General features: G+C 42.9%; 1 protein-coding gene across 2 annotated transcripts in view; it reads right to left on the bottom strand.

Moving 5' to 3' along the window:
* Nucleotides 1-11,321: 11,321 nt before the first annotated feature.
* The window catches only part of galnt13 (polypeptide N-acetylgalactosaminyltransferase 13), a 37,593-nt gene continuing 36,829 nt past the window's right edge, over nucleotides 11,322-12,085 (bottom strand). For both annotated transcript variants that reach the window (XM_008290883.1, XM_008290885.1), the window contains exon 11: nucleotides 11,322-11,628. In XM_008290883.1, coding sequence (XP_008289105.1) covers nucleotides 11,488-11,628 — 141 coding nt within the window. In that variant the 3' untranslated portion in view covers nucleotides 11,322-11,487. The remainder of the gene's footprint in view (nucleotides 11,629-12,085) is intronic.

Here is a 12,085-nt window from a genome sequence, read left to right as displayed (position 1 = left end):
TTTTCGGCTGCGCGCATCGACGCTGATTGCCAGGCTCTTTTCGGGCACCCTTTCCCCTCTCTTAGAGAAATATCGACTGGATTCTCATGGTTCAGCGGCAGAGATCCACCAGATGCTCTCTTTTTCCTTTTTTTTTTTCTTCTTTTTTTTTCTGCTGCTCAGATCCTTCTTTCTCTTCGATTTCCCTGCTCAGCTCCTGCGCACTTCCACGTTTCCAGTGATGCACTCACTGTTGCCTAGTGGTACTACAAAGACAGACAATTTGGAGGAGGAGGGAAGAGGGTTCGCCTGATTTGACAGTTTTTTTTTTTTTTCCAAGTGATCAAACATGTGAAACTGCAGTCAAGATGTCATTATGACTTTGAAATAATGAAACAACATTTTTTTAGACTCCATCAATGGATAAACAGGCCGGTGGCTGTTTGTGGTTAATATGTTGGTAAAAAATTCTCGCTGTATAAATAGTAAAAGCAAGATTTTGACGCCTTTATCTCTGTTGCAAAGGGACTACCATGACGCATCCTTGGTTTCATAATGCTGAACAAATATATCTCATTGTTCTCCTAATTTTCCCTTCAGTACATCTGCAGTTCAAGGAAAATCCCTCCTCTCTGCAGCCAGCATTTACAAATGCACCTTGTTTACTGGTTATTCTTCTGGGTCACCTGTGCTAACAGCCGCTGATGACCCCGCATCCATCTCACGGGTGACTGCACCCGTTTTAGCCCGTGAATGCAACACACTGGAGATCCTAACAGGGTATATAACACGTTCTGCAGGGAAGCTGCTGACACTCGCAGCAAACTATATTAAATCTCCAGGGGGGGGGGACAAAAAAAAAAAAAGCTGCAACCAGAATTCACTCATCATATTACCAAGATCATGGCCACAGAGGAATACACCCACACCATAGTTACCCAAGCTTACGCACCGTCTCTCAAACACACGAGGCAGGATGAACAACATAGCAGCACCTCTCTAACAAAGAGTGCATCCATCTCCACCTCTCTTCCTCTCCCTCCCTCCCTCCTTCGTTTGTTTTTGTGATGTTTGTTGGCTTTCTGGCATCACTTCTCCCCTGCTGAAGGCACTAGTATCAATTAGTAAAGATTCCACCATGAAAGCAGATGTGAAATGTCCACATACTGTATAATCAATGCAACAGCAACGTGGATCAATTTGTTTTCTCTCCACAAAGGGCAAAACAAACACAAAAAAAACTGTAGATAAATAAAAGTTAAATAGTCCCCGACAAGGTAACTGAACAAATGTGGATCCCTTTTTGTGTGGTGCAGCATTTGTTGGTTTTTATATGCCAGGTACGTTGTCATGTCTACAGTTGTTTATTGCTTCTTCTTCTTTTTTCTCTTTTTTTACAATTTCTGGATCCAGTGTCTGAGCTCACAGGGATCAATATGCTGTTAAATCAGTCTGGTTCCAGGCTAAATCTACCCCCCCTATCATCCTGTAGCTCCCTGTGGTTCACCACATGATATTCCATGTCCAGTCAGAGTCCAGCAAAGCCCTACTGTACAAACGGTAGCTTCTAAAAACAGCACCAAGGCCTGACATAACTGTTTCCAAATGAATGATTGCGTGGCAGCACAGTGAAAAAGTTGAGATGCCTCCGAGCGTTGTCTGCAAGGCTCTGAGACGCAGGCCTTTTGAGGGGAACGCACAGGAAAAGATTTTCCCATCAGTCACCAGTTCCATCATAATTGCTAGGTGAACATTAGCTACAGCTTCTGCAGGACTCTGTGCTTTTATAATGAGTGCAGGGGGACACGGGTCATCCAATCCATGCATTCTGGCCCTCATTAGGAGGAAAAGACTATTCACATATTTGCAGAGCAAAAATAAGGCTATTAGTGTGGACTGGCCAACAGCCAACCAGCCAGCACCTTGAGTTAGAAATTCTTAATTGCTGTGTTTCCCACATAAACTCGCTGAAACAAAAGTTTTTACACAACTTTTGTCAACATGTCTGTCGTGCTTGCACTCTAGAAGGAGCTTTAAACTCCAGGAAGCAGTGGTTCTTGTTTTGCTTCTTGTACAGAAACAATCCTTCCACGCTGGCAGTCTGCAATTCTTGAGTTTTAATCCCCTGAAATGGATTCAAATCTCAGTATTTCTTAATACCATTAAAAATTCATGACCGAATACAATAAAGTAAGTAAAAAACATTATTAGGTACTATTTAGTGAGGAGTAACGATCAAAAACAGCTTCACTAGAATGTGTGTGCAGTTTAATGAGATCTGATTCAGATTCACATTTAAATGTTGTTAAATTCTGGGCAGTATGTGGCTTAAGTCTAGCACCGCCTAAAACCAGAATAACAACAATCTCACATGTGACATACTGATGTACCTGAGGCCGAAAATAAGGTATTCATGAAGGATTTCCATCACTCTCATAGTTAGGCAGCTAAAGGCCAAACGTCCCCCTGACCCCAAAACGTCTGATGTAGTTTTTCCTCAGCTGGTTTCTTGTCATTAGGGTGTATCTAATGAGACCTAGCGGGATGTGGACCTGTCACCCTTGAGCAATTTTAAATTTCCAAGATCCAAGATGGCTGCCACAAAGGACTACAAATAAAAAACGTCGTGTTTTCTGCCATAAAGCGATGATGTTTTAGCCAAGATGCTTGTTTTGGGGTCTAATAGAAAGGACTTGAGAAGTATTGACTGTACTGTTGCTATGGTAACTAGAAATATGGATACCATTAAGCTAGAAAAATGGAAAGAAATTTCAGAAAATGTTTTTTTTTGCAGCATCGTTTTTGTTTTCTCTGTATACACTAATGACCACAATGTATCCAGTAAATAGATTTGACAGGTGACACTGGTAAGCATCTATAATGACCATTTGGTTTAAGTTTTAAAAAAGTATAGCATCATTTTTGGCCTTGGTAAAATGTTTTCTAACCCTAAAATTATGATGGGATGGGGTGTTGCCATAGTAACCACGAAGATGGCACAATCAAGGGGACTGTAATGTTTTGATAAATAGCTTTTTCTACTAATAAACCATGGACCAGGGCTGTGTGTTTACATTCTGAGTATGATGAGATGACATCGCTCTGTGAGACTATCGGTATGACATGACTACAGATAATTATAAACACAAGTTTATGGGAACACCTTGCACAATTTGAAACACGGCTTGCTGAAAATGAGAACTTGAAGTGTCTCCGTATACGTCAAAAACCAACCTTGCCAAGTGTGAGAATAATCAGGGTGCTCCACCAGCCAAGAGATTGCGACAGTAATTGTCAGTGTTTGACTGCGAGCTTCGTTGCCTGCACTGGTTCCCACACTGAGCACGATGGTAAACCCCACAAAGAGGATCTTCTCAACAAAAGAAAAAAAACAAAAGCAATTCTCTCAATTATCACCGGGCAAATGAGGTTGAAATCTGAATTGAAGGTGCCGTCAGTGACTTTCATGCAGTTGATGCTTATCAAGTGCTTGTGGTTGCAGGCGACACTCACTCTTTGTTCTTCTGCTTTCTGTTGCCAAGGTGACACACCAGCTTCAACTTCTGTCTTGATGGTTTCGCCGATTCATAGTCGTGCAGTGATTGATTGAAGCAGTTTCACTGTTGACAAGCATTGTGAAATCGTCTTAGCAGTACATGGGCTCACTGGGTGTGTCACAGTGGCAACATATTTTGGACTCTGAAAGGCTGCAGCCCTCAGAGTCCTGAGAGCTGGCGTTCATGCTCTAAGCTGCATAACGTAGGTGACACAAGTCGAGGGCAACCCCGCTTACTCTGGCCTGTTATAGTCAGACTAAGTTTACATCGTTGACAGAGGCAGGTCAGAAGTAGCCCAGAGTGTGTCTGGTGCACCAAGGCTGGCTTTCTTACCTCCAACAAGGGAGACTTTCAAGAAGAATGCACTCTTCTTCAGGTCATGGTCTGGAGGAACGCATTGCAACCAGATCTGCCATGAATGGCTCCAACAGCATCTGGATGACCCCAGGAGAGGACAGTGCCGAGACACCTTTCCCAACAGCTCCTCCCAGCACCAGACGATTTCCTGAAACTTATCAGATGTTACTGCAGGAAGTGAGCTCCCCTGCACCTCACACTGATGTGGCTACAACCTTGTTCAGCGTTCAGTGCACGTCAGGGCTGCCGGGATCGTTTCAGTGGAAGAACAAAGATGAACGACTGTGAAGAAAACATGCTTCATTCCTCCTTTTTTACTGATTTCATTGCAATCCATTTTATAAATCTAGGAATAAAAACAATTCTCTGTTAATTATTTTCTTGAAAATGATGGCAGCCATATTGCCAGTTAGCACTGGTAGACCAAATACTAATAAATCAGACCATTTCTCTCGAATCCATTGGACCCAAAAACATTTCTCTTGGCTGAAACATAATTGCTTCATAGCAGAAAACACTGAAATAATAGTTATTTTATTCTTTGGCAGCGGCAACCTTGCTTGCTACCTTGAATTTAAAAAAAAAAAAATGCTCAAGGGTGACAGGTCCCCACCCTCCCAGGTCTCATTATTTATCCCTCAATGATAAATAATCAGCAGAGAACAAAACGGTCGGAGAATTAATGGTTGGCCGCTGGACTAATAGCAAGAATTTCATTGAGATAATATGTTTTCAGGGCCTTTAAGGGACACAGCTGTAAACCGTGTGTAACAGACCTGGTTAGAGAAATGGATTATTGCCATGTACAGTTCATTCTTCTTTTCAAAGCAAAGCATTTTCACGTGGCGCACATTTAGAAGCTTTCATTTCTACAGGGATTCATTTCAGGAACACTCACAGAGACAATTGCACAATATGCTATTTATTCATGTTCCTAGAAATGATCAGCCATAAGGGAGTCTATAGAAACCCTTATTTGAACCATCATTCAAACCTTCCAAACCCCCACAGAAAGGCTTCTTATTTCTGTTCAGCACATAGGCTTTGTCACTGACAGCTAAATACAAGAAAGAGGTTAAGGTCCGGGCTTGTTCTTGTCACACACCAGAAGGCAGCTGATGTGTAACACTGTGCACTAAATTGGAATATATGCAGATTAGTTCTCGTCTAATAATGGGAGGATTTTACAAAGCGGCACATTTTGCTTGCACAAAGCAAAGGTATTTTATAATTATCACCAGAAAATGGCTGCTTTTTTTTTTCCCTTCAGCAAAACACTATCTCCCGTTGCCATCTACGACCGGCGCGTCGATGCCGCCTCTCGCAACAGCCAATATGAAGCTCGTGTTAGGCAGCGATCAGAAATACTTTCATGATCTTCTGTAACCCATTTCTTAAAAATAGCCTGGACACAACCTGATGGGCGGGTGGGGATAGGATTGATTTATTAATCTAATCAGACCAATGTAGGACATTGGATGCATTCGTCCCCCTCTCTAAATCAGCCAGGATAGCACTTGAGGTCATTCTCGGGGAAGATCAGCCAATCACGTCAGACAATCTTCTCCAATTTTCCATCTTGCTTTATAATCTCTACAATCAGAGACAGAGCAGGGAAAACCGCTTCAGCTTTGATGTTGGCTTTGACTGATTTGCTCTTCTATGCCCCCCACAAATTTACAAGTTCCTTACAAAAAAAAAGATCTCTATAATCTTTTTTTTTTCTTCCTTTACTGCTACAATATTGATTTTTGAACAAACAACCCTCTTCTGGTAAAAGACGTGTGCTATGATTTTCTCTCTGGGAGGAGGAGGTTTTAACATGATCCGAAGCGTGCTCTCTGAATGGCGAGGCACTAACAGATTCTCCTCTATGCTTGGCATGTAACGTAAAACCATGTGGTGGAGGAGCGGAGCAGCATCTCTAAACCAGCGATTCCATGGGAGTCAAGCAATTGGGTCAAAATATGGAGCCTCCTATTGGGACACATGAAACGGATATCTTGTGGTAATCAAATGGCTTGACAGCTGCTCATGAGTGACTGAAGGAAGCGGCAACATTTAACCACAAAATAGATTCTGATAATGAGGATGTCGCCTCTTACAGTCACATATTCTGGGATTAAAGATAATTGTAGATGCGGGCTTTAATAGGTACACTAAACCTAAATGGAAATTTTGTTGTAGTGTAGCTTTTTGCCTTTTTTTTTTTTTCTTTCCAAAGCAGAAGCAAGACCTTATTAGTTGTTGCTGCGGTCAAAAATAGCATCTGAACAGGAGTGCTTTGTAGAACAGCTCCTGGAGATTGATGATTGATTACTACACAATTACTGCTGAAAGCAGCGGGGCCCCTCCTCCTAATCACTGCTTTCGTCGCTAAAAGGAGATTATCACATAGGAGAAGCTTGTTAGAGGCACTTCCTCCCTGAAAATCAATAAAAATTACTCAAGAGATTGCGAGCATACATCAGAAATGTCTCAGTTGAATCCCTAGGCTGGCTCTGCACATTTGCGGACAGGTACTGCACATTATTCTCTCTGTGCGTAGGTGTGTGTGCCTCCTGTGGCAGTGGATCTGACCCCCTCTGAGATACTGGCCTCAAACCATGTCTAATTAAAGCTGCTTTTCAATGCAGGCGCTCTGGAACTTCAGGTCCCCTCAACAATTAAGTGCAGGATTTCTCCTTTGGTCTCAAGTGAGGAGAAAAGGCACATCCAGAGGGTTGATTATCCCTCTCCCTCTCCCCCACTCTGCCTTTACCCATTATTGGATTCACTTAGTTGATGGAAGCCAATATATAGAGAGCAGGGAGTGACGGGCAGAGCGGCACACAATCAAGAACACCAATCAGACACTGCTGTGACCTAAAGCAGCATAAAGAAATGTCTATAGCCTCACTGATTTATCGTGTTACTGCCACAAAATTTCAATTCAGGTCTACTTATATGGCGGCAAATGACATCATGCTGTATGTCGTCTCAGGGCACTTTACATAGCGAGGTCAGAGAAGCCCAGCAATTTCCCACTGAGCGAGCATTTGGTAACAGCGGAAAGGAAAAACTCCCTTTAAAAGGGAGGAAACCTCCGGCAGAGCCGGGCTCAGAGTGGCCAGAGGGCCATCTGCCTCAACCAGTTGGGGTGAAGGGAGACCAGAGGAAGAAAAGAAGAAAGAAACAACAAACAAGGACAAATAGGAAACCAACGATGCCTGCTATTTAAGCACACCGTGAAAACTCGAGTGCTTAAACAAACGCCTCTGGTTTCTAAAGAACCACTAAACTTTTAAAGAGAAAAAACAACAGAATACGCAAGAGAATTATTTAAACAAATAGTCTGAGGAATAGAGGAGACTTAAGGGCTTAAGTGTGTGAAATGAGGGAATTAGACAAGGTGTAATATGGTTGTGGGTCTGTAGACATAGTCACAGTTTTATATTTCTTGTGCTTAAATGAGCTCATGCTTTAAGTAGGTAAGAACTGTGCCGCCTCCACGGTGAGCAGGTTCCACCGTCACCAGCCTCGGCGAGCTGCAGATAGCCACCGATAAGGCCTCCATTAGGGCTAGTATTTTAAAGCATCTCACCCCTTAATGGACCCCCCTGGCGTGGCCACAGACCCACTATCTTATCCTCACAGGGCCAGTTAACCAGCCTGAGTTTGGCTTCCTACAGGTGTGAGACTGACTGAAACCGCAGTCAGTCCCCACAGGGCCCCTGCTGAGAGTGTGGTGAGGCGCTGATGTGTTGTCAGCTCCACAACAACAACACTTAATACCTCTGCAGTGGCTACCATGGAGAGGTTTACCCAACATTTGTACAGAAGCTCAGTGAAGGTAATGGAAATGTACAGTGTATATGCACTAAGGGAATACTTTCCCCTGCGTCGTGTTGAATGCAAACTGCTTTTCTGCATTTATTATGGGCCATAAATCGAATAACTAGTTTGAATGTTTAGTCTTTTAAAGGTGTAGCTGTACAGTTGGGAGAGAGGCTTATTGTTTCACACCAGTCGTGTCTGATTATGAAAACATAGGAAGCAGCTGGTTGGGTCTGTTGAACACGATGACCAGAAACGAGGCGGAACAGCTTGCCTGGCTCTGTCCATATGTAACTAAAACCACCTAGCTCACTAATTACATAAAAACAAGATTTTACATCGCCTATGTGCCGGACTAGTTCTTGAACGGGAGCCAAGGCCTCTCTGTGAGGCTGTCGGGTCTCCCAGCCAAGAAATAGTGCACCACATGAACTCTTGTAACTACAAATTGGCGTCTATACGCTGGATTTCGTATGGATTAACCGAGCTAGACACAACGTGTTAATAAGCGAGCTTCAAAAGGTGCTGGTGGGCACACCGGCCGAGCTGTCGCCGCAGAATCTCCCAGTCTTTATGCTAAGCTAGGCTAAATATCTGCTGAATGTATAGCTTCTTATTTACCAGACTGAGTGGTATTGAGCCTCTCATTTTGTTTTTAAAAAAAACAAATATCCCAAAATGTCAAACGATTGCTTTCGTCAACAAGTTTGATATTTAGCAGCTCGAGTCATTTGTCTTCAGATTCTGAATTGTGGATATTTGGGTGGTTTTTTTTTTAGAGGTTTGGTCACGAAACAAATATTTTGAACATCGCTCATTAATCAACTGATTAAAAAGCAGATACTAAATGTTTAAAAGCGTGATTAATTGAAGCTGTGTGACATTCATCCTGTTCTCTCTCTCCATGGACCTTCTCTCTTTTTTTTTTCTTTCCTGAGAGTAATTTTGCCTTCAGATTTTAACAAAGCAGAGCCACCTAAAAGGTCAAGTCTTCTTTTGCTTAAATATACACAGAATAATGATCCATGTCAGGAGGACTTTTGTCAGCTGGCTCCTTTTACACAAGCTGGACAAAAGAGGAAGGCGACATCCAAATGTAATTCTCATGGCATCCTGCTGTTGTCTCCTGTCATAATGGAAGAGGCTGCAATCTACCACGTCCACACATTGAACGAAGCCTGGTAATGGGGGTCTTAAAAGCTTATTAATCAACTTGTTTGGGCGCAATGTTGTCAGTTGCTTGACAGTGAAATTAACTCTATGTTCAGTAGAGGTTTTATTAGATTTTTTTCTTTTTTTTTCTACAAAAAGGCAAAACGTACAAACAGGTAACATCACTTTGCAACCAGCACATTGAAACATTACATTCCTATTTTAACACCATGCACTTTAAGATAATGAAAAACAATAAACATGTGTGCGTAATATCAAAGAGGTCACTGAATTATTCATCTGAACGCCGAGCGGGCACCTGGCGAGGATTCAGCGTCGGAGCAGCATCGACGGGATTTCACTCCCTCATGTCCGCTAGCCTAAGGTCCTGTAGGTAGTCTGAGAATTGGTTTAGTGGGACTGATTTTCAAAACACACCGAAATTTCAAAAACCCCCATGGTGAGCACTGGTTTTTATTACCTCAATTAAAAACAAAAACAAAAACACCGCGATACCCCCGTGATCTTTTATCATTCAATGTCTTTTTCCACTGAGTGTGTTCAAGTTTTACAGCATCTTAGAAAAATAATTGGTTCTGTATGTACAACAACAATGGTGCTAGAAACAAGTCAACAGCATTATTTACAACAGCCCGATACGACGTCGTGAAATGAGCGATTGGTGAATATCGACACACTGAATATTCACTTACCGAATGTCTGAACGAGGGTTAGCATGGCGGCCGCGTGTTCAGGAGATATGATGAGTAATAAATATCAATATGCTTCTGTTCTTTATCTGAAATGAAAAACACTGTAAATTTTTTTTTCCAACAACAAAAATGATTCAATCGTCCAAAAACCAATGAAACAAACACAAAACAACTTTCTAAAGGCACACAGAACTATTCCGTCGTAAAGATCGTCTCAGTCGAAGGAATCTGAAATCTTTAGGACGCTGATGTTCGTCTTAAGCGATGATCCTCTCAGACAGCCGTGACAACACAGTGTGATTTTTCCATTTACAGTTGTCGTCATTCGGGGAAAACTTTTACATTCATCAGAAAGGAATCCCGTCTATTCAGAAGAGCGCGTTGATTACTTGCACTTCCAATCCTACGCCACTTTCTGTTCCTCTCTACACGCGCTCCGTCACAAATAGACTTCAATGCTGTAATTCCTGTTACATTGATATGGAACATTAAGTCCGTATTATTAGAAAGTTCAGCGCTAATATTTCAAAGATATGTTTGAGGTAATTTAAGTGTCTCCGCTAAATGGTTTGCGCACAAAAGAGCACGAGTTTATTCTTCGGCCGTAAACCTGAAACACAATCGTATAACATCTATTGGTTCTTTAATAATCAAATATAAGGAGTTTTTTTTGTAAGAATGTTATTTCTGTTCAGTTAAGTTAATTCTAAATATATATAATTAACGTCTGTCTTGATTTGTGCATATATTTGGTCAACACTGTAATCGACAAGAAGTTTATCTGCAGTGAAAAGAGAAGCGTTCCTACGTTAGCGTTTGCTAGAATCGTCTGCGGTTTGATTGGTCGGCATCTGTGAAGGCCGGCTTCCATTTTCTCTCTGGATGCTCGTTAGCCATGCTTGCTAACTCTCCAAACTGAATAGAAACGTAACAGCACAATGAGTCTCCCTCCAAATGACATAAATCGCTAATGCTACAGCGTGTGGGCTCGTCACAGAAATGGAAACAAGATCTTGTATCGGTGTTTGTAGATTATACAGAGCTACAGCGTTCTCCGTTCAATAAAGCACCACGAGTGCGTCTCCTATCAGTGGTGACCCCTCACATGCCAGTCAGCCGTTACCATGAGAAATAACTTAAAGCAGAGACACAGCTTCCAGAAATTATCCTGTTCTGATAAATTAAAAAAGTATATGCACAATAGCTGCAGTAATAGTTTATAATTCCTTAGACCAAAGTGATAAAAAAAAAAAAAGAAATATCAGCTGATATATCGTCATCAGTTAGTTAGTTTAACTCTCAAATATCAACATCAGCGTCACAGATCCAGTACTGGCCGAGCTCTACCACCAACACAACCTTCCTTTTATGTTTGACAGCTTGCTGTACCTACAGTAAACACACCGGTGCTCTGCCTGAACACGGCACAAGGAAGGTCATTAATACTGGAGGCCGTCGTAGAAATGTGTCTCACAACCTTACAGATGAGTTTCTGTTAAATTGTTTGTCCAGCAGCTAAGCAGCAGTCTGAGCAGCAGAGCAGATGCACAGCTAGCAGGTGTCCGACACAGTGTGATTGCTTTGATATCAGTGTTCTCCGTGCGCAGACCCCACACCTCGCTCTCCCGGCTTGGACGCCGAGACGTCCCCCAAAGCTACAGCTCGTCATTGTCGTCGTTGTTGTCAAAATGGCAGGTGCGGCTTCTCTCCAACCTGCGGTGAGCTGTAAGCGGAGACGGCTCCATAATGGAAGATAAGCCGCCGCTGCCTGGATCTCTGTGTTTGTCGGCCGGGCTGTCACAGAAAGAGGCGTATGATGTGTGTGGTGAGAGCCACCTGGTGAGGGTGCGGAGAGCCAGGACCGGTTATGAGGAGATCAGAACAGTCGGAGGGGGGAGCAGAGAGGTGAGGGATCAGACGCTCAGGGTCATGTTACGCAGGAGCCACTGCTGAGAGCGGCTGCCGTTGCAGTCTCTCAAGGTGGGGACCATCTTGTCCTCCTCGGACGGCATGTCCAAGCACTGGTTGCTGTTCACGTGCAGCAGAGTGAGCCGCTGAGCAGAGAGGGATGGAAAAAAAAACATGCAATTACACAGATGTAATGTACTGACAAGACACAAATAAAGGAGAACTGCTTCCTTGTTTCACTGCACCAATTCTGTCTTGACACATCTCTTGTTCGGAAAAAGTTGAATTTACGTGGATGACTCAGACGAACCTTCACAGACACACTTCAGCTATCGATTCCCCACATTTCACAAATTCACCTGTCGGCCCAGTAAATGAGCCCGAGCCTGCAGCTTGTTACGCTCATTAGCTGTAGCCGGAGCAAGAAAGAAACAATGGGAACATCAAGAGAGTCGATGTTCCAGGCAAGGAAAAGGGAAAGTGCTGCCCCTTGAACAACAGACCACATATTGAGGCTGCTGTGAGGATTGAGGCTCCTGTTCTTGGTGAGGTTTGTCATTAGCAAGGATTTCTCTGTGAGTGACTGTTGAGCATCAAAGGCAT

The sequence above is a fragment of the Stegastes partitus genome, unplaced genomic scaffold, assembly GCF_000690725.1.
Source record: "Stegastes partitus isolate 25-593 unplaced genomic scaffold, Stegastes_partitus-1.0.2 Scaffold701, whole genome shotgun sequence".
Taxonomy (NCBI): Eukaryota; Metazoa; Chordata; class Actinopteri; family Pomacentridae; genus Stegastes; species Stegastes partitus.
This window is presented reverse-complemented; position numbering and strand designations above follow the sequence as displayed.